This window comes from Lissotriton helveticus, chromosome 5_1 (genome assembly GCF_964261635.1).
Source record: "Lissotriton helveticus chromosome 5_1, aLisHel1.1, whole genome shotgun sequence".
Taxonomy (NCBI): Eukaryota; Metazoa; Chordata; class Amphibia; order Caudata; family Salamandridae; genus Lissotriton; species Lissotriton helveticus.
The window spans coordinates 931,407,266-931,433,788 of record NC_136065.1 but is presented as its reverse complement, the minus strand read 5'-3'; the positions used below and the strand labels follow the sequence as shown (position 1 = coordinate 931,433,788).

Below are 26,523 nucleotides of genomic sequence, written 5' to 3'. Positions count from 1 at the left end.
CAAGGACCCTGCCATCCCAGCCCGCTCCCTGACTCCTGCGGGAGCCAGCATTGCTGCTGATCACAGGGAGCTGCTGGAAATGTAGCTCCCTGAGTGTAGGAGTAATATTTACCTCACTTCCCCTGCCCCCATGTCTGCGGGCAGGGAAAGAGATTAAACCTCCACTTCCAGTGGGCAGGAGCACTTCGACAGCTCCTGCCCGCTGGAACCGGAGTGTTTGCTTTTGCTTGGTGGGAGCTGTCACAGCTCCAGCCAAGCAAAAGCAAACAGCTGTGTCCCGGGTGTGGGCACCTCTGGACATAGCAGGAGCCAGCTCAGATGGATGGCAGTCCCTAGGGCCAATAATGGCTCCAAGAGAGGGACTGCGCAGCCCCCCCCCCTCCTTCCCTTTTCCCTGGCTGGCTCCTGGGTGGTGTTGGTCTCCAGGGACGTGTATGGCCCGGGAGGGGGGCAGTGCAGCCCCCTCTCCCATATGTATTTTACTTGCTGCCCCGGGGATGTGAGGGTCTCCGGGGCCCATGGTCCGTGTGGGGGACCGCAACGCCTCCCTCCAATATTTCAAATTAAGCCCCGGGGAGGTGGTGGTCCCCGAGGCTCAAGAGAGCCCGTAGAGGGGGATCTGTGCTGCCCCCTCCAATATGTAGGATGGTGGTCCCCGGGGCTCTGAGAGCCTTAGGAGAGGGACCCCGTATGCCCCCCTGTTTTTTTAATAAATGACCCCGGGAACTGGCCCATCCGGGGGCTTCATGAAATACTAGTGTGGGAGTTCTACTGTGGTATTGCAGCTCCGTCGCGTTCCTGCTGGAAACAAATTTTAAAAAGTGGTATTTGGCCCTGTTGAGGAAAAAGGGGGACCCCAGCTCCACAGTTAGGGGTCAGGATATTCCTACCTTGACCCCCTTTTTTAATTTTTTTAACTTGTTTGGTGGGACTCGGCTAAAGGCGAGTCCCAAGATGGCTGCCAACACTGCCTGGTTGAAGCGTTGGCAGCCAATCATGATGATGATACTCAGCTGATGGTAACCCTCAATGGTGAAGAGGACGCCAAAAACAGGTTACATAACTGCCTGTCAGAGCTATCTAACTGGATGCATGGGCACTACCTGAAATTAAATGCTGACAAGTCAGAAATTCTTTTATTCGACGGAGCCAAACAGCTTTGGGACAGCTCTTGGTGGCCAAATACTTTAGGTACTCCACCAATCCCAACCCTGACCGCTAGAAACCTGGGAATCCATATGGACACCACTTTATCTATGAAGCATCATGTTACCACAATCTGTGGCAAAGGATTCGCCATACTAAAAATGCTGAAACGTGTTTTTCCCTGGATTCCGATGGAATGTAGACAGATTTTAGTTCAATCTTTACTGACTAGTAGGTTGGACTATGGCAACTCGCTGTTTGTTGGTATGTCGGATTATTTATTTTCAAAACTACAGCTGGTCCAGAACGCGGCAGCCAATGCCGTCTGTGATAAGAAAAAGTACGATTCTGCTACAAACTGCCTGAGAACGTTACATTGGCTGCCTATGAGGCAAAGAGCAGTTTTTAAAATGTTGTGCATTGCTTATAAAACTTTGCATAATACTGGCCCTTACATCTTGCGGAACAGAATCAAGCTCTATGCCCCAGTTCGGAATTTACGTTCACAAGCCACAGCTAAAGCAGTCACCACACGAATAAAACTATCCAGGATGGGCGGGCGTGCCTTTTCGCACCTTGCTGGAATGACTTGCCTATCGATCTTCGATGTACTGATTGTTACCTCACTTTCAGGAAAAAACTAAAAACTGCATTATTCCCTAAATAGAATATATAGTAGTCCCTGGTAATTTGTTTATGGTTTACTGTTTAAATTTAGCGCCGTGATATCCTTGTTGGATGAGTGTCGCGCTTTAGAAGTACATATAACAATAACAATAACAATCAGATTTCATCATTGGGGACTGTCGGAACCTTTGAGGAGCCGCATATGTATGTTTGTGTATATATATATATATGTTGGAAACGGGACCCCCGGCTGGCCAGGGCTTTCGCCAAAGTCAGTCAGAGATCCCTATTCCCAAGTCAGGGCAAGGGAGTCGCACAACAAGATAACCCCTGCTCACCCTCTAGGTAACGTGGCGCGAGCAGCAAGGCTAAACTTGGAGGCGATGTAAGTTAAGTGTTTGCGCGCGCACCCCAGCAACAACTCCCAAGGCCCACCACAAAGGAAACTCCACACAAGGTTATATAAAAATAGCCTTTGTATTATAATAAACATACATTAGATAAAACACACATATTGTTACACTGTGCCAACAGGCACGGGCAGAATTTACAAGGGATTATGTACAGGACAGGGCCACCTGGACCACTGTCAAGGGTATGCACTTTTAGAACTTAGCACTTGTAGAAAGTAAAATCACTGTAGCACACAATATAAAAATAGAGCACACAACCAGTAATCACTGGTAACAGGACCTCACTAGCACCACCTGTACTAGAGAGAAAACAACCACCTAAGTATCACCATACCTGTAGGGGTGTAAGAAAATAACACATGATGCAATGCATAACATTTATTCAGAGGTGTAAGGAGGGAAAACACATGTGGCATCAACAATACATTCAGAGGTGCAGAACAATAAAGCACAGTTGCGCAAAACTCAGATAAGTCACCACCTGTGACAGTCCCTGTGTATCAAAGTCAGGGCCTAAACGTGGCAGTTGCCCACCAAGTGCTGGGCAACTGGTGCAGGGAAAGTTAGAGCAACGTTGGAGCCTCGTGGGCTCAAGAACCACCACTGTGGCACGGATGAGCCTCCCTGGGCTCTAGAACAATGAACTGGCACCCTGAGCCTCTCGGGGCTCGCCAAGCAACTGTGGGCGCAAGAGCCTCTCAGGGCTCGTCACGAATGTGGGCAGGGGGGCCCCTCTCGGGGGACCCCAGAACAACTGGAGAGCCACTCGGGGCTCAAAGAATACTGGAATGCCCTCCTCGAGCCTCGCAGGCTCACGCACCAAGGACTGACCTCGAGCCTCTCTGGGCTCGCAGAACGAATTGCCCCTAGGAGCCTCTCTGGGCTCCTCAACACGGATGGGGGCTTGGTTGGAGTCCCTCACGGGGGACTCAGAGCCGGGGCCACAGCCCCAAGAGCCTCAACCGGCTCTACACAAAGAAATGCTGCAGACGTTGGAGCGGCCCTCTGCCAACTGGGGCCGCTCGAAGGATCAGGAGAACCCGCCCCCGCACTCACCGGGACTTCACTGGTGCTGCGGGGGGCGGGCAACACTGCTGGCTCACCTCTATTGCAGCGCAGGGCTCCTCTCCTCACGGGAGCCTCGTGGACACTGCCGGCGGCTTCTCTCTTCGCTGCTCGGCTGCGGGGGCGGGACTACCGGTTCGCCTCTGGGGCCACGCAGCGATTGGCCGGTCCACCAGTCACTTCCGGGTCGCACTAGGCAGCGGCCCGTCAACGGTTCTCGATGCTCCTGGGCTGCGGCGGTGATCACGGGCAATGCCGGGTGGGCACCGGCCTCTAAATCAAATATAAAAACGGGCACAGGAGAGCGGCAAATGAGCGGGGTGGCACCCGTGCCGCTAGATCACCTCACGGGGCGATCAGATGCCGGGTGGGCACCGGCGAAGGGCACCCAAAGCGCTAGCAGCGCTAGCCACGAAGGAAAGGCGCTCCCAAGCGCCAGGGGACGAAATAAAGCGCTCTCAGCGCTTGAAGCCACATTAAGCGCTCTCAAGCGCTAAGCAAGGAATCCTCAGTGCTCCCCAGCACTGGAGGACAGGACAAGGCTCCAGCAAGGGCTGGAGGCAGGCAGGGGGGGCAAGGCTGGGCCCAGAGCCAGCACACTGGGTCTCCAGGCAGGGAGACAGTCCAAGTGGCGGTCCTCTGGCCCAGCAGCAGCAACAGCCCCCTCTGGCAGGAACAGAAAAGAGAACCCTTCTGTGGGGACACAGCCCCATTTTTATACATCATTTCCTTTGTCTGGGGGTGCAGGGTGGGGGGAGACCAGTCGCAGCTGGTCTTGGAGCACTCTTGATTGGCCAACCACCCCTTTCATTCACTGGGGAGGCTAGGGTCGTTAGACACACCACAGGGGGGCGGAGCCAGCATTGTGTGGGGAAAACCCAGCCCATCCAGGACACAGGTACACTCCTCCCACACATCACTCATGCTAATCTCACACTCACCACCGGGCAGACCCATCCAGACTTCCTGGAGCCTGGCATGCCAGCCAGCTCCAGCCAATCATGCTCCAGCACCCTCACTGCACACATATCTCAATGTCCAGAAGTAGCACTTCCCTTCTAGACACATACATGCCGCATACACCATCTCGCAGCATTCACTCTCACGAGTTCACACATACTAAACTTGAGCCTGCACTCCCCACGCATCAGGAACTACCAGGGACACACACATTCCCCATGCATTCCTATGGTAGGGCAGGCCAGCCATACTACACACACGCACTTTACTCTCTGACCCAGGGTAAAAGTGCGCAGAGACCCAAAAATCAATAACACAGGGTCACAAATAAAAGCCAAAAGTTTAGGGGTGAACCTGCCCTAAGGGCCAAGTCCAACAAAACCCCCTTCCAGCCAAAACGCAGGGCAGACCAATCACCACCGTGATGGGCTTCCCTGCTTGGGGCGATAAAACACGGACGCGGGCCCGCAACTGCAGGGACACCCTCCTGTTCTATGCCACGGTGAACCCCTAGGGTTCCTTCTAAAGCTACTGTAAGGACCAGCTGGGCTACCACACTGGTACTCCTCAGCTGTCCGCGGCCAGGACCAGGCCCTAGGCCACCCAGGTGCCACTGGTTCCTGCCTACTCACGAAGTGGGGGGTAGTAACCCCAGGCCCATAGTAGCCACTCTCCACTCTTCCTGTCTGCGAGACAGGGCTAGACTGCCACTGGTTCTCCAGCCTAGGGTCTACAACCTCAGGCGGACCAGGAGTCTCAGGGAAGGCTCTCCTCCCCTTACCTCTTCTTTTAGGGTTCCTCCTCCTGCGAGGGGTACACCTAGAACGCCATTCCAACCCAGGGTTTAACCCCTCAGGTTGCACCGGGGTCAGAGGTGGGCTCTCCCACCCTCTGCACCCCCTTCCAGAGGTCTGCCCTCTCCCAACTGGAGAAGTTCCTCTAGAAGAAGAACCGGTCAGGACACTGATTACAGTAGTCCTACCCTTCAGGTCAGGCTGACCCTGAACCTGGCCTTCCAACCTCTGGTCTAAAACTTTTGGTGGAATCACTGCCTGGCACTCCAGGACTTCTGGGGACTCACATACTCCCCCCCCTGAGGCTAACAAATGACACATCTGTTGTGTGACTGTCTGTCTGGCGCAGATCTCCCGTCCCCTGTCCACCTGACAGTGCGCGGAGATCCCCCAGACCAGAAGTGGCACCACCCGGGTCCCCCCAAGAAGATCTAGCCCAACTGGCTAGTCCCTGGTCCACTGGTGCATCCACTGGGAAACTCATCCCCCAATCACTTCTCACTTCGGACTTTTGTGCCCTCCCAACTGGAGCGACACTGCCGGACACTGGAACCCCTGGAGTTCTAGTTACAGATGCTCCAGGTTCCCTAGACACTAGGAGATCTTCCTCAAATGGGCTAACAGGACAGCCTAGGTCCCCAACCTGGTGTTCCCTCAAGAAACCACCCCGGTTCTGAGACAGGGCTTCGGGCATCTGGGGACTCTCAGCCACCCACTGACTCCTGCTCCACTGAGCCAGGTAGTCCGCCTCTCCACCCTTCTCGCTATACTGGGACCTAGCTGGGTCACTCTGACCCTCCTCCACCACGCTGGGCTGGAGGACACCTGAACCACTACTGTTGGAATCACTCACCAATGACTCTACAGAACCTCTGGTCCCTTCCCAGCGGTCTGCTTCCTCTGCAAGCTCACATGCTGTAGATAATCCACACCCCAACAGGTGTTGGCGCAATCCTAGCGAACAACAACTGAGCAGGTGCTCTTTGACAATCATGCCGAACAATTCGCCCCAAACATATTTAGTGGGACCCTCTACCCAATCACACAGTGCCCCACAACAGTCATCCTCAAAATCTTCCCAAGACTGGTGAGGCAGTCTCCTAAGGTTCCTGAATTTCAACCAACACTCCTCTTCTCGGGGAACAGGTACCATACTCGGGGAACTGGGAGTGGTACTTCCTATACTAGAATCTAAATGGCTGCCACCACTGGACTCAACCCTCCCTGGGGGATCCAGAATATCATGACTGCGGTCAGAGGATAACCTACCCTCTAGGGCTATCTTCTCCCTGGCCAAGGCCCTCTCGGCCTCTGCAATCCGCTCATGCACACCCAGCTGCGCCATCTCTCTGGCATGCTCTAACCTGAGCTTCTCCATAGCCAGCTGGTGCTCCCTCTCTTCTCTCCTATCTAACCACACCTCTGGGGACAGGGAAAGGGATGGGGTGCTGCATCGGACACTGGACCCAGCAAGGGACTCCCTATCTAGGGGGTACTCGCTCTCTGCTGGCGCCCAGTCACTGTCAAACTCACTCTCCACTTCAGACTCTTCAGGGCTCCCCTCAGGCCCACCACCCTCATGGTGTGCGGCCCGGGCCCTCTCTCTCTCACTGTGCTCACGCTCCCAGTCATCCTTCTGCCATAGGATCAGGTTATCCCTAAGCTTGGACTGGGTGTCTGACTCACTCACTGGGATGTCTCTCTCCTCACAAAACCGTACCAACTCATGCACACTGTACTTAAACAGGCCACAGAGGTTAAAAGGAGATTCCATCTTGACAGGATGCTCACAGACACGTGCAACACAAGGGACCTAGCAATCTGAAGTAAGAGTACACAATTCCAAAACTTCAACACTCTCCTTATCAAAGAGAACTCATACTTGTGCGTCCAGGAAAACACACCATTCATCCACACACACCCTCCCCTCGGATCGGTAAGGCAGTTTCTACCACCCCTGATTTCTCAACCTGACCAAAAGCGACACAGGTACCAAACTCTGGAAGCAGGGCGGGGGACAAATGTACTGAACACAATTATCAAATGACACTCTTCAGGAGAAGCAATAATGGAACTTCACCAAAAACAATAATCCCCAAAATGTGGTTATCTAAAAATGTAGAGCTTTGAAGTGCGGCCAGCTGCTACTGTGGTACAACGCAAACACAAATCCTTATCCCACTCGCTGCCGCCAATGTTGGAAACGGGACCCCCGGCTGGCCAGGGCTTTCGCCAAAGTCAGTCAGAGATCCCTATTCCCAAGTCAGGGCAAGGGAGTCACACAACAAGATAACCCCTGCTCACCCTCTACGTAACGTGGCGCGAGCAGCAAGGCTAAACTTGGAGGCGATGTAAGTTAAGTGTTTGCGCGCGCACCCCAGCAACAACTCCCAAGGCCCACCACAAAGGAAACTCCACACAAGGTTATATAAAAATAGCCTTTGTTTTATAATAAACATACATTAGATAAAACACACATATTGTTACACTGTGCCAACAGGCACGGGCAGAATTTACAAGGGATTATGTACAGGACAGGGCCACCTGGACCACTGTCAAGGGTATGCACTTTTAGAACTTAGCACTTGTAGAAAGTAAAATCACTGACAATATAAAAATAGAGCACACAACCAGTAATCACTGGTAACAGGACCTCACTAGCACCACCTGTACTAGAGAGAAAACAACCACCTAAGTATCACCATACCTGTAGGGGTGTAAGAACATAACACATGATGCAATGCATAACATTCATTCAGAGGTGTAAGGAGGGAAAACACATGATGCATCAACAATACATTCAGAGGTGCAGAACAATAAAGCACAGTTGCGCAAAACTCAGATAAGTCACCACCTGTGACAGTCCCTGTGTCCCAAAGTCAGGGCCTAAACGTGGCAGTTGCCCACCAAGTGCTGGGCAACTGGTGCAGGGAAAGTTAGAGCAACGTTGGAGCCTCGTGGGCTCAAGAACCACCACTGTGGCACGGATGAGCCTCCCTGGGCTCTAGAACAATGAACTGGCACCCTGAGCCTCTCGGGGCTCGCCAAGCAACTGTGGGCGCAAGAGCCTCTCAGGGCTCGTCACGAATGTGGGCAGGGGGGCCCCTCTCGGGGGACCCCAGAACAACTGGAGAGCCACTCGGGGCTCAAAGAATACTGGAATGCCCTCCTCGACCCTCGCAGGCTCACGCACCAAGGACTGACCTCGAGCCTCTCTAGGCTCGCAGAACGAATTGCCCCTAGGAGCCTCTCTGGGCTCCTAAACAGGGATGGGGGCTTGGTTGGAGTCCCTCACGGGGGACTCAGAGCCGGGGCCACAGCCCCAAGAGCCTCAACCAGCTCTACACAAAGAAATGCTGCAGACGTTGGAGCGGCCCTCTGCCAACTGGGGCCGCTCGAATGATCAGGAGAACCCGCCCCCGCACTCACCGGGACTTCACTGGTGCTGCGGGGTGCGGGCAACACTGCTGGCTCACCTCTATTGCAGCGCAGGGCACCTCTCCTCACGGGAGCCTCATGGACACGGCCGGCGGCTTCTCTCTTCGCTGCTCGGCTGCGGGGGCGGGACTACCGGTTCGCCTCTGGGGCCACGCAGCGATTGGCCGGTCCACCAGTCACTTCCGGGTCGCACTAGGCAGCGGCCCGGCAACGGTTCTCGATGCTCCTGGGCTGCGGCGGTGATCACGGGCAATGCCGGGTGGGCACCGGCCTCTAAATCAAATATAAAAACGGGCACAGGAGAGCGGCAAATGAGCGGGGTGGCACCCGCGCCGCTAGATCACCTCACGGGGCGATCAGATGCCGGGTGGGCACCGGCGAAGGGCACCCAAAGCGCTAGCAGCGCTAGCCACGAAGGAAAGGCGCTCCCAAGCGCCAGGGGACGAAATAAAGAGCTCTCAGCGCTAGAAGCCACATGAAGCGCTCTCAAGCGCTAAGCAAGGAATCCTCAGTGCTCCCCAGCACTGGTGGACAGGACAAAGCTCCAGCAAGGGCTGGAGGCAGGCAGGGGGGGCAAGGCTGGGCCCAGAGCCAGCACACTGGGTCTCCAGGCAGGGAGACAGTCCAAGTGGCGGTCCTCTGGCCCAGCAGCAGCAACAGCCCCCTCTGGCAGGAACAGAAAAGAGAACCCTTCTGTGGGGACACAGCCCCATTTTTATACATCATTTCCTTTGTCTGGGGGTGCAGGGTGGGGGGAGACCAGTCGCAGCTGGTCTTGGAGCACTCTTGATGGGCCAACCACCCCTTACATTCACTGGGGAGGCTAGGGTCGTTAGACACACCACAGGGGGGCGGAGCCAGCATTGTGTGGGGAAAACCCAGCCCATCCAGGACACAGGTACACTCCTCCCACACATCACTCATGCTAATCTCACACTCACCACCGGGCAGACCCATCCAGACTTCCTGGAGCCTGGCATGCCAGCCAGCTCCAGCCAATCACGCTCCAGCACCCTCACTGCACACATATCTCAATGTCCAGAAGTAGCACTTCCCTTCTAGACACATACATGCCGCATACACCATCTCGCAGCATTCACTCTCACGAGTTCACACATAGTAAACTTGAGCCTGCACTCCCCACGCATCAGGAACTACCAGGGACACACACATTCCCCATGCATTCCTATGGGAGGGCAGGCCAGCCATACTACACGCACGCACTTTACTCTGGGACCCAGGGTAAAAGTGCGCAGAGACCCAAAAATCACTAACACAGGGTCACAAATAAAAGCAAAAAGTTTAGGGGTGAACCTGCCCTAAGGGCCAAGTCCAACAATATATATATATATATATATATATATATATATATATATATTTCCATTAGTTTCGAAAACCAGCTCGGCATCCGCTTCTGCTGCTTGACGAAAAGTTTGAAAAAAGCCACAAACTCGGTGCTTTCTCGTTTCCAGTGAGTTTTATTGTGCAGTTAAACGCCCACCAGTCGCCATGACGCGTTTCGCCTCAGCCGAGGCTTGATCTCATGTCAAGAAGAAGGAAGTGACATAAATAGTGTGGTAAATCACATGGTCAGTACTACAACCTTTAAAATTTAAAGGGAAATGCACAAATTCACAGCAAGTGGAGAAAACGGAGTTTTGGAGCATAGTGCTCAAATAATACATTGTTTGCTGGTTAGAATGCATCTTTAAAACAAACATGACATTTCATTAAATATATACATTCTGCTGATCGCTCTCCAAAGATATTATTCAGGATGAAAGGCATGCATATATATAAAAGGGAAAAACCCAATAAGAATATTCAATACAGAAAGAAAAGAAAATTTCATTTCCTTAAAAAATGTATATACATACATATTCTAATTTCATATATATACACCCTATTTTACAAGTGCTCCATTGACCCTAGTTTGCCTTGTAAGACAAACTGAGAATAGCCATCTCATTTTCTTGATGGTTATCAATACCCTCGGCTTATTCGGGACATTAAATGTAAAAATGCAGCCCTAAATTTGTAGGTTTTAATACCTTACCCTGCAACCATAACATGATTCAATATCAAAAAGTACCACTCTTAGATGTAAACCAAGCAACAATTCTCCATTGAGTTACCTCAAGTTCGCGTGAATTCCCATATTCTAATATGTGCTTCCTAGGGGGTCATTAAGATCTCAATAAAGTGACAGTGCATTAAAATTATACCTATTATTCAATAGGATTACAAGTATTCTCAGGCTGCCTAATATACATATTTACATAAAGATTTATTTAGCTCAGAAAACATACCGGTGTCCGCAAGACAATCTTTTTAAAAGAACCATAGATAATCAGAGGCATGTGTAAAGGTCCTCACTACAGTTTAGTCCCCCAGGCTGTTTACTATTTAGTTCGAGGATATAGCGTGTTTCTAAGAGACGTAATTTCCCATCTCTATCTCCTCCCCTCCTTAAGGGTAATACAGAATCTACCAAATAGTACTTCAAAAGATCTGCATTACTTTGATGATGTTTTTCAAAGTGTCTGGCCACGGGGTAAGACTGATCTTTCCCAATGATCGCTCGTAAATGTTGGAGGATGCGCTTGTGGGCCGGGAGACGAGTACTCCCCACATATTGTAGGCCACACGGACACACTAGTATATATACAACATACTCAGTCTTGCATCCCAATTTCTGTCTGATGGCTACAGGAGTATCATGGAAAGGACTGATAAAGTGGGTTTTATTTATGCCATGTTTGCAGGCCTTGCAGCTCTGGCATTTCTTAAAGCCTGTAATGCGTTCCCACCATTTTTTGGGAACGTCCATGGTACTACTGACAATGGCATTGCCTAACGAAGGAGATTTTCTAAAGGCCGGCGGCTTCTCTCTTCGCTGCTCGGCTGCGGGGGCGGGACTACCGGTTCGCCTCTGGGGCCACGCAGCGATTGCCGGTCCACCAGTCACTTCCGGGTCGCACTAGGCAGCGGCCCGGCAACGGTTCTCGATGCTCCTGGGCTGCGGCGGTGATCACGGGCAATGCCGGGTGGGCACCGGCCTCTAAATCAAATATAAAAACGGGCACAGGAGAGCGGCAAATGAGCGGGGTGGCACCCGCGCCGCTAGATCACCTCACGGGGCGATCAGATGCTGGGTGGGCACCGGCGAAGGGCACCCAAAGCGCTAGCAGCGCTAGCCACGAAGGAAAGGCGCTCCCAAGCGCCAGGGGACGAAATAAAGCGCTCTCAGCGCTAGAAGCCACATGAAGCGCTCTCAAGCGCTAAGCAAGGAATCCTCAGTGCTCCCCAGCACTGGTGGACAGGACAAAGCTCCAGCAAGGGCTGGAGGCAGGCAGGGGGGGCAAGGCTGGGCCCAGAGCCAGCACACTGGGTCTCCAGGCAGGGAGACAGTCCAAGTGGCGGTCCTCTGGCCCAGCAGCAGCAACAGCCCCCTCTGGCAGGAACAGAAAAGAGAACCCTTCTGTGGGGACACAGCCCCATTTTTATACATCATTTCCTTTGTCTGGGGGTGCAGGGTGGGGGGAGACCAGTCGCATCTGGTCTTGGAGCACTCTTGATGGGCCAACCACCCCTTACATTCACTGGGGAGGCTAGGGTCGTTAGACACACCACAGGGGGGCGGAGCCAGCATTGTGTGGGGAAAACCCAGCCCATCCAGGACACAGGTACACTCCTCCCACACATCACTCATGCTAATCTCACACTCACCACCGGGCAGACCCATCCAGACTTCCTGGAGCCTGGCATGCCAGCCAGCTCCAGCCAATCACGCTCCAGCACCCTCACTGCACACATATCTCAATGTCCAGAAGTAGCACTTCCCTTCTAGACACATACATGCCGCATACACCATCTCGCAGCATTCACTCTCACGAGTTCACACATAGTAAACTTGAGCCTGCACTCCCCACGCATCAGGAACTACCAGGGACACACACATTCCCCATGCATTCCTATGGGAGGGCAGGCCAGCCATACTACACGCACGCACTTTACTCTGGGACCCAGGGTAAAAGTGCGCAGAGACCCAAAAATCACTAACACAGGGTCACAAATAAAAGCAAAAAGTTTAGGGGTGAACCTGCCCTAAGGGCCAAGTCCAACAATATATATATATATATATATATATATATATATATATGTATATATATATTTAATATGTCAAAAACTACTGAGCAGATTTGTATAAAATAACAAAAAGGGTTCCTTTCTGCAAAATTTGGTGTAATACTTTTTTTGCCCCCCTTTTTTTGTCAACCTCCGCTTGACGCATCGCCCCAAAATGCTCCATGCTTAACCAGAATCACTGGCACACTTTTGTGGGAAAATGTTGTGATAATTTGTCAACCGGCGCCAGGATATAGGCAAGTCAGAAAACGCTTTTCTTATGGAAACATGGTCTTAACATGGACTAATGACTGGCGATAAAATTAAAGGTACTCCAGATATAGTGACTCTCCATGATGGGGCTTCGATGTATTGACTCCCGATATACTTACCTGCAATGTGATGGCCTGCTTGTTACGTTTTCTACCCGAGAGTTTTATTTCAAATGATGGAGAAGCACTGTATGTTGTAACGTATTGGAGAGACCTCATCTGCTACAAAAGACAGCTTTTGCAGCCTTTTTGCAAAACCGGACACTTTGTTGTTGCTCAAGCCAGGAAAGGGGTGAAGAATGGTACATATTTGATTGAATGAAACATTACAATCTAACTCATATTCTAAATGTTTAAAATATATGCTAATGTAGAAAAAGTGAATTTATTTGGACTAATTGGCGAATTTGTGCTAATATATTAAGCCTGCAGTGGAAATAAATCTTTCTAATCTTGACATTTTGCCTGAAATGTAAATTGATATTTGTTTTTTTACAGATATTATTCTGCTCTGAAAACTATGGAACAATTAGAAAATATTTACCTTCCCAAAACGGACCAGTATCGCTTTTGCCAAATAATGGTTGAGAATCTTCCAAAACTACGAGAGGAAATAAAGGAAATTTCAATGTCGGATCTTAAGGACTTTTTAGAAAGCATTCGAAAACATTCTGACAAAATAGGTGAAACTGCTATGAAACAGGTGAAGACACGAATGACTATATACTTAAGTGCAGATTAATGTTGCGCAAATACAGTAAAGTAGCTGAAAACATATCCAATCTGTATGAAAAGGGGATACTCTTTACAAAACCACATTCAAACCATCTCAATATTTTATTAAATCTTTTTAGTAAAGAAAGAATTCAATAAAGGGGAATGACATCATCTGTTATACAATGTGTAGTTAGTTGTATTGATTTTAAAACCCCCGTAAAGCACTCATCTCACTTTTCATTTGAGTAAATATTATTTAATTTTCGTTGCAAAAACACCTGCTAGTCTGTTTCCTTGTGACTAAATATTGTAATAAAAGATAAGCACATCTCACACATTAAAACCTGGCGTGTCAGCACTTCAACAGTAGCATGATAGAGGCTTTAACCACATTCACGGTCTCCTGCCCAACATCATTTTAAAGTGGTATACAAAGTGGCCGCAATAAGCCACACATTTTGCCTGTTCTTTTCTCATTATTGTTTGCCTGACTTTTTGCCCCACCAGTCATGGCGGTCAAGCGGATAAATAAACTGTTGACATCCAATTGGAAAAACATTTTAAACCATCAACATAGTTTTACATTGCATTGTCTCTGTCACAGGGTGCCTAATGTAGGTCTGGGGGTACTGGATCCACGCACATTTTTTGCAATGACCACATAAAACCAAGTTGCATGCTGTGAATGTAAATAGAGGTTAGGTATTTAGTCGGCTGCCATGATTAAAATCTGGCCGTCAATTACCTGCCTCCCTGGAACTAAGGTGGACACACATGTTCTGTTAGTATTCTGTCACAAAGTCGCATTTCCTCAGTATTAAGTACATTGAAGTTTATATTAAAGGGAAACTCCAGGTATATTGATTTTTTATTAGACAGCGTCTACCGTTGTCACTGGATCTCTTTCTTAGTATTTTACTTTCAGTAACTTGAGGCACTTCAGACACTTTGAACATGATGCTCCAACTCACTGTGACTTTTTTTTTTTAAATAACTAATGACCACAGCAGAATGACAAAACGGATTGTCACCAAAAGTGACAAGGTGCATGATGTTTTCTTTAATACTGCTCTTAAAATTCAAAAGAGAAAGCGCTCTGATGATATTGCATGAAGTTGAGGCTGTAGTATTTTCTTGTCTTACTCCTGACTATTTTTAGTTAAACAACAACACTGTTCTAGTAGTAATGACTTTTAGCTTTTTAATTGTCTGACGTCTTAGACCCTAAACATGAATCTCTACCCACATATGTACTCTCCGATTCTCTGCGAAGAATTTAAATAATGTACTGAGGTAAAAACCTTTAGTTCTACTTAAAAGTTTTTTTGGAAATGGTTCGAAATTGACCATTTCTCATTAAAGTGGACATCGCTGCAAATAATTTGTACAAAGCATTTGCACTTTATATTTATATATATATATTTACAAAGAATTTACTACATTACTTGTTTTGCTGAACTGCAATTGGTACTTTATCGGAATGCATTATTGACTTTAACCATATGTTTTACTATGTAAGAATAACCACTAATCTTTCAGCGTCTGACCAACTTGACATGTTAATTGCATGTCACACTGAACGGTACAATTCAAAAACGATGTATATATTCTTTAATTACATTTTCATTGGTGGAGGGAAGGACAGGTTCCGCCCCCTTTTAAGTTACACTCTGCACTTTATCTAGTATTGGGGTATCTTTCATAGATTCACATTCTTGAATCATTCCCTGTCGTCTAAGTGGGAGTACCACGGTACATTTAATAAAACAGTAATTAATAACTACAATAGGCTATCATTGAGGCAACCATGTATTCAATAGCCTATCAACCTCCTTCTATAAAAAGGACCACATTTAAAACATGACCAATCAGCAACCAGCACCCTCTAGAACCTTCCCAAGAGAGGCTGAATCCTTCAGATTTCCACCGCACGCCGTGTGTAAGGGAGTCTCCCTGAGCTCTGCTAAGTTCTTTTTATAAGTTTTTATATATATATATGACCCTATCATCTGGCATTTTCTCCCAAAAAGTGCTTCATTAACATACACTAGGGCCACCTCAATGAAGGATATCCTTGTTCAAAATGATCCCTTTCATCAAGCGAAAATTACCTGGCTGTCACAAAGAAGGGGTTTTTATCGCTTTTAGACTTGCAAAGCGTGTCAATTTGGAATCAACAAGACATCATATGATAGTCCATTTAGTGACATAGAGAGACCAATAGAGAAGGCTCTAACCTGTAAATCTGACTTTGTAATTTATGTTTTGCAGTGTCCATGTGACCTACGATATGTAGGGAGCACAATACTACAAAGACACAAAAGGATACTACAACATATTACAGCCATTAAAAACAAGGACATTTCTTACCCCTTAGTGAGACACTTTGGGGAGAAACAAAATGCGGAGCCCTAGGGACTCAAATATTTCTTAATTGATGCGATTCCCCCGTACAAACGGGGTGGGGAACGAGAAAAGGCACTCAGAAGGCTAGAAACTAGATATAATCTAGACCTCTATACTATGCACCCATGAGGCCTGAATATTACACACCTGCCTCTAGTATGATCTAAAAAGGATGAAAATCACCAGATCTATATGAATATAAAGACTAAAGCAGATTACTGTTTAATTTGAAATCACTATACACATTATGCTGCTGAAAATCCCACTTTTTTATGTACAAAAAAACCTTTTTACATCTATTTTTAAAAGGGTTCTTAGTATTTTTATACACACTTTTTTAATATACGTTTCCATGGGTTTTAGATAAGGATTCTTTAATACAGTAAAGCCAATTTTTAGCACATGAATGCTGTTTTAAAGATACTGCAGATTGCACTAGCACTTTATGGATTTAATTGCAATGATGTTAGAATATGTGCAACTAGATATTTAAACCTGGATGCAATAACAAACAAATAGAAAATCATGTCAGTAACGACACATGATTTTAAAAGGTATTTAAACCTGAATGAAAAAATTGTGATACTCGTTAAAAAACAACAGTGAACACTATGTTTTATATGTTTTATATTTCTATGCTAAACGTTGCACTTTTTTGGGCACGTTATTTTAAGAATGAACAGAGAAAAAAGCAAGAACATAAAAAAATGGAAAAAATGTTGTATAAAACCAGACTCTATAACGGTAAAGCATGTCATGTGATCAAGGCTCCTCGGAGCCGGGGGGGGGGGGGGGAGGGGGTGGCGTGGCTTGCCGGGCTGTGAAATGGCCGCTAGCTAGGCGATCTCCACCGGCCGAGACATCATCCTTGCAATATCCGGACACTCTTGTGAGCACATTCTGGGCAAAAATATCCCTCATCTGCAGCCCAAGGTGTGCGGAACCCGTCAATCCGACGATAGCTGCTGGATGTGCCCCTGCAGCAGACTGGTAAATCCGGGCCTGTGGGAGCTGCTCGCCGTGGCTGACTCCGGGAGAGGAAGAGAACTCAATCGGCACTGCCGGACATTGAGCAGCACCTACACGGGGCATTAATTATCCAGTGGTCACCTCCGGACGGTAAGGAGACGGCTTAGGGGGGATGGGCCCTTGTGACTGGAGCGGCTGGTATGGCGATATGTAGTTGAGTCGACCCGCGCCCAAACATCAGAGGAGAGCTCTGCAAAGCCACATACTGGGAGACTGCCCGGCATAACGTGTACCTAGAGGGATCAAGGTGGCTGGAGGTCGGTGGTACGTGATGAGGCCGCAATGTTCTGTGTGGGGCCTACAACCTACAGTCCATAGAGGCTGGTGGCCGAAGACGACACTGCTGCACAGTTAAGGGCGCTAGGCCGCGGCGCCTCCCCCTAGAGGCCTTGGGAAAGGAAAGGCGACAACTCCTGTGAATATATATGACCGGGGGCTCCTGGCCGACAGACAACTGAAGAACCGGGAGTGAGGCCCCCTCGCGCTGCCTAGACTTGCTGCTACTCACACCCCCCTGACACTAAAACCTCATTGACAAGAAGGAGAAGGTGGTGACACACGCTGGTGCAGGGGGCTCTGGTGGTGGATTGTGCGGTAACTCAGATTGACTCCACTACCTGTTTGAACAGAGATAGAATAATACAGCGCACATATTGAATCCAAGACTGCAGACAATTGAATAATGGGGAAGCAAGATGCAAAACAACCGAAATTAAACTTTGAGCAGGGGAGGAACACGAGGCTCACGGAACATGAGTTGGAAGTAGGAATAGAGAAGCAGATGGACCATCAGATGGAAGACCAGGGGGAAGATCTACGTACCTTAATGCTTGAAATGAGGTCCAGTCTTCGTAATATAGACTCAAAACTGGATACACTGACCTCCCAATTGGACGCTGTTAAGATGCAGGTGGGAGCACACGAGACTAGGCTGAACGTGCTGGAGAATAGGGCCTCAGACTATCATGATTTTCAAGTAGAGACAAAAGAGCAACTCCTCCAGATGGACAAATTGCTTCGCATAATCCGCGCTAAAAACGAGGATTTGGAGGCCAGGTCTCGCTGGAATAACCTCCGTATTACTGGCATACCAGAGACAACAGCCATTGCGAAGATCGAGACCTACGTGCCAGACCTCCTCCACGAGCTATTTGACGCACATCTTTCCTCAGTCTTCACCGGGGAAAGGGCGCATCGTGCTCTGGGTCCTCGACTGCCAATTGGCGCTACCCCCAGACCCATCTTGGCCAAGATTCTGAATTACCAAGATCGAGACACTGTCTTACGCCTCATCAGGGGTATAGGGACGATCACCTATGGGGGCAACACAATTTCCTTCTACCTAGACTTCACCCCCGCTGTGCAGGCGGCGAGGCGGGAATTTCTCCAAGCTAAGTATCTTTTACTGCAGGTCCAAATTCCGTATGCACTTCTTTATCCTGCAAAACTTAAGGTACCATATGATGGGTCTGCCCATTTTTTCATGGCAGCTAAATCTTCCTTCAAATACGCGAAGCATATTGGGGGGAAGGCACCAAAACAAAGCATCAAGGAATCGGCCACCAAAGAGAACAGTTTAAGCGACAATGACTGACGCGGTTATTGCTCCTGGAAGCCCCTTGGTCTACATTGCGACAGCCTATGTCGATATGGTTTGATCTCTGGTTGTTGTAGATGGAAAGTTGGAAATAACTGTATATTTCTTGTCACTAGTATTTGATATACAACACCGTTGTGACTAATTGTTGGTTCTGTGAGTTTTATTACATCTGCCATTACTGATTGCTAGGGCTATCTGAGGATTATTAATTTGATATAGGTTAGGACCTGATGGGGTGAATACACACTTATTATATTTACCCCAGGGGATTTGGGTAATTGTTTTTTTAAAATACTGCAAAGAGATAGTTATGGCTCACCGACATATTCTTGGCCATACTCAGGGGAGTATGCTGGCGATACTACGCCCCTACGGGAGAGCTCCCTCTAGTAGTTGTATCTTTAGTGATGTCTGGGATGGGTACTCTGCAACCTAATTGAGGGGTTGGAGTGGGTGGTGGGTTGGGGGTAGGGGATGTTTTGTGGTTTGCCAGATCTATGCTTTTCAATTTTAATACTACTTGTCATGTGGAAATGTGCACACCATTGTGCTCCGCTCCTGATGATTCATTGTGTTATACTGAAATTGATTCGAGATGACCTCTTTACATTTTCGTACCTGGAAAATTCAAGGGTTAAATGATGGTACGAAGGCTAGGTTAGTGCACTCTTATTTACTTAGACATAAGATTGATATTTGCCTGCTGCAGGAGACACACCTAAGTAGTCCCACCTCACCTAGATTGCACCACAGCAGATGGGGGTCGGTATACTCCTCTACCTATTCCAACTATGCTAGAGGAGTCACTGTATTGATCAGATGTGACTTAGACTGGAAGGCTGGTGAACATCAACTAGACCCAGAAGTCAGATATGTACTAATACAAGGTACTCTACCTGGTAGTCCAATGGTGATAGTCGCGATCTATGGCCTCAATGCTGACACACCAGACTTTTTTTAAAATGTGTGGACTAAAGTGAAAGCGACAAATTGCGATACTATTATATGGGGAGGGGATTTTAATGCCATTCTTGATGATGTACTGGATAGGAAGGGGATATCTTGAACACTGCATCCCTTGGCTAGCACCACGCTGAAAGCAATACTATCAGATGGAGACTTGGTAGACATCTGGAGAAGTGTACGTCCAGAGGTTAGGGAGGGAACATGCATTTCAGAATATCATAAAGCGTGGTCAAGGCTGGATTATTCCCAGATCCTTATCAGATCATGCACCTAGTTTATTGCGCCTGGAATTACCACATTCTATACCAAGGATGTATACTTGGGGATTGCTCCAAGACGCTCTATTAGCCAAGGTGTTGAAGGCCATTCGGGGAGCACTGGACTCACTTGAAAAACAGATTAGAGAACTGGAGCAACAATTCTATGCATCCGGCAAGCCCACTAAACTGGCTCTTCTGAAAGAAAAATGACTTGAATTCGAAGAAGAGGCACACAGAGAAGTTAAATTCCTAGGTAAACATGCCCAGGCTAGGCGCTATGGTGAGGGAGATAGGCCCAGGAGGACGCCGGCGGCAATCTTACGACCCCCATGACCCTCTACATTTGTCACTGAGTTGAAAACTACAGGCTGCCCTGTCAGTAGAGGCCAGAAGGCTATACTTGATGAGTTCTCCATTTTCTACTCTGAGCTCAAATCCACTACACAGAGCCCCAGTCCCGAAGGGCTACTGCTGTTCCTGGACTCGCTCGAATTGCTTTGGCTGAGTGATGGATATAAGGAGTATTTTGATTTCTCCTTTACAGTGGACGATGTGGCACAGGTTATGAAAAGCCTACCGTTAAGCAAGCCCCCGGATCAGACGGCTTAACCTCTGCTTTTTGCAAAACTTATGTTGAGGAACTAGCGCCCTGCCTTTGTGAGCTGTTTGAAGAGGCCCGTGAAACGGGTGTTCTGCCTCCATCAATGCGGGAGGAAATTATATTTAGCCTCTTAAAACCAGAGAAGCCTGGACTCTTATAGCCACTCTCGCTAATAAATGTAGATGTTATAATATTGTTGAAACTAATCACTAATAGGCTGCAGCCCTTGGTTCCACTGGTGGCCTACCCGGACCAATCGGGGTAAATCCCCGGGAGATCGACATCCCAAAATCTCAGGTCCTTATTCTCGGTGCTACATTATTTACATCCAGAGCTACAGGCAGCCGCTGTATTTTTAGATGCCACAAAGGCATTAGACACTTTGGAATTTCAATACCTATTTGCAATACGTGGTCCTATGGGTTTTAGTCCGTTATTTATACGTCTGCTGTACATGCGACCTCTGGCACGTGTGAGAGTGAAGGGGCTCCTCTCTGTACCTTTTAACATTTCACGAGGCACCTGGCAGGGATGCCCGCTCTCTCCCTTGCTCTTTGCGATTGCGATGGAACCATTAGCGGCGGGTATCCGGCAACATCATACTGCGTAGGGGATTGGATTTAGTGCCCCATGTCTATTAATTTCACTCTATGCAGATAACATCACCCTGTATGTGTCCGATCCAGGAGCAAATTTAGATCCATTATTGAGGGAGTTCATTAAATTCGGTGGCCTCTCTGGTATATCAATCAATTGGGCTAAATCGGTGATTTTCCCTTAGACTGACACCACTGTTCAAACTCCATCTGAGTTCCCCCTCAAATGGACGACGGAGCCCATGAAGTATTTAGGTATATGGGTTAGCAAAGAAATTCAGGTCTTATGGAACAAGAATTATGAACGTGCCATAAACTGCTTGGAGAAGAAGGTAACTGCTTGGACTGGGCTCCCAATCTTGTTGGCCGGGTGGATAGCACTGGTCAAGATGGCGGTACTTCCCAAATTCCTTTATTTATTTGTTAATATCCCACTTCCACTCACGCAAGCCTTTTTAAAAACCCTACGGTCCCTGTTAATATCCCTGATATGGCGGGTAAACAAGCTAGAGTCTCCTGGGAACTTTTAACACTTCCTTTACGACAAGGTGGCCTTGGCGCTCCAGACATGCAATTATATGCATGGAGCGCACAGGCACAGTTCTTGCATTACTGGGCATATCCCACTCCTTTTCAGCCACATGTGGCAGTGGAAGTTGCTGTAGTGGCACCCCTCCCCTACAGGCTGCCCTATATAAGGAATACAAGCGCCCTAGGCAAGACATTGACACGGTAGAGACTATTTATGGGCCTGGAACGAGTAGCGGAAGAGAGTGGGCGTTTCCATCCTATATGCTCCTGCAATACCTATAGCCAATAACCTGATGCTGTTCTCCATGGGAGATGGTCTTGGAAAAGACTTGGCACATAATATGAAATTACACACTTTCGCTGACCTCTACCCAGAAGGGTCTTTCCGTCCGCCTCCGCCGGCCACGGAAGAGAGGCAAGTGCTGTTTTCCGAACTGTTTGCATATCATAAACTCAAGCCTACGTGTCGATCTCTACATACTGTACAAAAATGGGCAACCCAATATACCCTTGAGGGCTCGGGCTAAAGTAAAACAATAAGGTAAAGTGTGCCTCCAAGGGATTTCTTTACCTCTGTATTTGAATAATTTGAAAAAATTGAATTGCAGGCCTAAATAGATAATGGCCTATACTCATTAGTAGCTACCAATAGTTGGTATCAAAATCTTAATTGCTGCACACTTATAACAAATAGTCACAATGATCAATGTTAATTAACAACATAAATTAAAAAAATTGGAAAAATAGCACAGAAACCATTGTATATAGAAAAAATATTCCCTTTATGTATTTTGAAAAGGGTACTAAAAAGTATATAAACAATGCGACAATTGGGAGACAATTTAGAATCCAAAGGCATTCACTGTGACAATTGTAGCATTTTTCTTCTTTGTTAAAATTGATACAATAATGGTCGAAGAAAAAGCGTAGGTCGACGTTTCGGTCTCTATTTTTTCATTACTGAGACCATCTTCAGGACTATACAAAAGTTGACCCCTTATGTCAAGTAGAATAACTGTATTCAAATTTATCAGAAAAGGATGGCTTCAGTGATTTGAATGTCGAATCTTTTTGTTTCGTAGCTCGAAGCACAAGCGTATTCTTATCGCTCGTCTGGGGATGTATATTATGCCCAACAATCTTTGTTATACAATGATGGAGCACTTTCCTTTCTTTGTAATTTGCAAATTCTGTTGCTGCTTCCGGCTACGAAGTATTTTCCATTTGTAAGGTTTCCAGTTTACTCGTGTCGCTAAGGGGGCCTGAGAAGGCCGAAATGCATTCGCCATACGATTTGGAATAAAAGATGTTGCCTCTGTTCCCCGAAGTGGCCTCTGTTCTTTTCGTCTGGGAGGAGTATATATATATATATATATATATATATATATATATATATATATATATATATATATATATATATATGAAATGATTATTTAGACCTTGTAAATCCTGCGGAAAGAAGAGAATGCTTTTTTTTTTTTAAAGTTCAACCGTCTTTATTCAATGTTACACAAGTGACACAGCTCCACGCCTACAACCCTGGGGCCGGCGGCATGTCCTTTAGATACATTAGGAAATATTGTTTGTTCTATGTTAACACAGCCTTCATACCCGCAACCCGGGGGTCCAGCAGCAATCTGAACATATCAGTATTAAATATAACACACTTGTGTAGCAAATAAACATGCACGTTCATTGGAAGAGCTAATTTTCATTAGTAGAAAACTCTGAACCTGTTACAACTAAAGAAAAACCTATAGCACAACTTAGATCACTACTCCACAGCACTCTCCCTCCCCCCACATAGCTAAGTGAAAATAAACTAGAAAGAGAAGAAAACAACATCTCTCTGTGTCACACACCGTTAGCGTGGCTTACATATGTGCATCATTTCTTTCGGGATCCGAAAGTTGTTTCTCTCGCAGGTATTCCACAAGATAGGACCAATAGTCTTTGGGCCTAGATCTGGCCGGCAACTCCTCTTCATAGGTTGCCAACGTATCCCTGCAATAAGTTAGATCTTCCAACCACTGTCGCAGCGTAGGCCATCCTGAGCTATTCCAGTGTATAGAAATTCTCCTCTTTGCTAGTAATAGTGCTATCACACAAAATTTCCGTTTCTGTGCCCTGAGGTGCGGGACCAATCCCAACAAACATGTTCGTATTGTACAATCGATAGGTGAGGCTATCATAACGCCCAGTGCCCCCGTTACTTGTACCCAGTAGGCTGCTATTTTTGGGCAGTGCCATGCAAGATGTATGAAATCAGCCCCATCTGCTTTGCATATTTTGCATCTAGAGTCAGGAGCCAGGCCGTATCTATATAACCTATGCGGCGTGTAGTACATTTGATGTAAGTATTTGTAATGAATTATTCGTAAATTCCCGTTTGGGGTTAGCATGTCAGTTAGCATACACGTTTCTGCCCAGTCATCTATGGTGATCTGTTCGGAAGTAGTGTCAGCCCACTTTAGTCTCATTTTCTCAGTGTTTCCCGCGATATCCTCCTGTATCCTGGTGTATAATCTAGAAACCATGTGAGCTGCCGTAGGTGCCGTAATTACATACTGGAGTGAGGTCATTTGTGGGGGTTCATTCGGGTATGTCTCGTACAATTCTTTCATTGCTCGTTGTAGCCTGTAGTAAGTGAAATTAAACAGCAGTGTGGGGTTGCTTATGTAGGTCAGCTCACCCAAGGACTTGTATTTACCTTCGTCGTATAGGTCTCCCATCTTATCTATGCCCGCTTGTCGTAGCAGCTTCATGCCCACGTCCTCCTGTGTGACCGAGAGCCCCGGGTGATGTGTCAGTGGCATAGCCGGTGCATACAGTGGTAGTTTTCCTGCTCTCTTACCCATCAGATACCAGGCCGTGTTAGTCGCGTCAATTGTGTTTATATCCCGGGAATGCAACGGTGGTCTCTTGTGTGGGAGGATGGCTATTAGGGGAATGGGCTGAGCATCTCCTGTTTCTACAGCCACATGCGACATAAAGGGGACCTCATGATACCAGTAATGCGCAAATTGCGCTTGTGCACTTAAATAATAAAGATAGAAGTCCGGTATATTGAACCCACCCTTCGAATAGGGTAGTGTGAGTGTCTGTAACTCTAATCTTGCTTGTTTACCAGCCCAGAGAAGACTGAGTACCAGTTTGGTTATATTATGAAACACTGCCCTCGGGGGTCTAATAGGAATATTGTTAAAAAGATAAAGAAATTTAGGTAGCAGTACCATCTTTATTATGGCGGCTCTGTCTGCTAGCGAGAGTGGCAACTTATTCCATCGGCCTATTTTCTCCTCCAGGTCTAGCATAATCCTCCCATAATTAGTACGTATCACTATTTCTGGATCTCTGTGGTACCATATGCCCAGATAGCGTGTGGGGTCATCTCGCCATTCTAAGGGGTAATCTAATGGAAACTGTGTAGTGCTGTCCATCAATGCTAATATTTGCGATTTGGACCAGTTTATCTGCAAGCCCGAGTATTGTCCGAATTTGATATATTCCCGAAGTAAGGGATTCAGGTTCTCATCCGGTTTCTTGACATACAGCACCATATCATCCGCATATAAGGAGATATGTAATGGCCGTGTAGGAAGTTGGATTGCAGAGTAATGGTGATGCTGTCTAATTTTGCAAGCAAGTGGCTCCAGCACCAGTGCGAATAACATTGGCGACAAGGGGCATCCCTGCCGAGTCCCTCTGTTAATCGCGATCGGATCTGATACATATCCGTTCACTTTTACGCGGGCCGTAAGGTTTGTATACAGCATTCTGATCCACTGCGTAAATATGGGTGGGAAGCCCATCCGCTGAAGAACTGTGTGCAAATATGTCCATTCTATTGTGTCAAATGCTTTAGCGGCGTCCAGTAAGACTGCCGCTGCTTTGGTGTCCGGTGTCAAGTAATGGGAGAGCGCGAATAGCGTTCGTGTGTTGTGTGTTGTGGACCGTTCTGTAATAAATCCCGATTGATCAGGTCTAATCAGTAGTGGCATTAGGGGTTTGAGCCGTGTCGCTAGGACACTCGCTATTATTTTAGTGTCGACATTCATGAGGGATAGCGGCCTGTAGGAATCACACCTTTCATGGTCTTTCCCAGGTTTCAATAATGCAATTAACATAGCTTCGCGTAGTGATGCTGGGAGTGACTGCTTTTCATGTGCCTCACCATATATTCTGACCAAATGGGGGGCCAATAAGTCTGCAAACGTTTTATAAAATTCACCCGTAAATCCATCCGGGCCTGGTGCTTTCCCATTAGGGAGGGCTTTAATCGTGTCAGTGATTTCCTCAACTGTTATAGGACGGGCTAAGTACGCTCTGTGTGTATTTGACAGCCACGCTATTTCCACATCTTCCATGTAGCCTAGTATGTCGGTGGATGATACATTCAGGTGAGATGCGTATAATTTGCCATATGTCAGTCGAAATTCATTCAGTATACTCTCTATATCATATTGCGCTGCACCTGCTGAATCTTTTATCATATTTATGTGTTGCGGGGAGTGACCAGTACATATCTTCTGCGCTAGTGCCCTTCCAGGTCTGCCACCCTCACCATAGGCCCTTGCAATTCCCCTTTTTGAAACATATTTCAGCTCGTCGGTGGCATAGCCGTGATGTTCCGACAAGGCCAATTTGATCTCCGCTAATATCGTACTATCTCTTGTTTGCGCATATCGCTTTTCCAGATCTCTCAGCGTGTTTTCCCGTATGTGTATCTGCCGTCTAATATCTTTAAGGATGCCAGCATTGGTGTTGATGCATTTACCACGTATCGTTGCCTTAAACGCCTCCCACAGTAACCCCTTGTCTTCTGTAGTTGGTGCATTAATCTCAAAATATTCCACAATCGCCTTGTGAATAGTGTCAGTGAACATAGAGTCGAGGAGTGCAGTGGCATTAAATCTCCAGGCAAAAGGGGGAGGGCTATAATGTGGCAATTTTAGGGATAGTAGCACTGGACAG

The 26,523-nt window shown here is 47.5% G+C and overlaps 1 protein-coding gene across 3 annotated transcripts in view; it reads left to right on the top strand.

Annotated features, from left to right (window-relative positions):
* Positions 1-26,523, top strand: part of EXOC6 (exocyst complex component 6) — a 1,337,279-nt gene that overhangs the window by 395,575 nt on the left and 915,181 nt on the right. For all 3 annotated transcript variants that reach the window (XM_078643405.1, XM_078643403.1, XM_078643404.1), the window contains exon 6: positions 13,342-13,546. In XM_078643405.1, the coding sequence (XP_078499531.1) occupies positions 13,342-13,546 (205 nt within the window). The remainder of the gene's footprint in view (positions 1-13,341; positions 13,547-26,523) is intronic.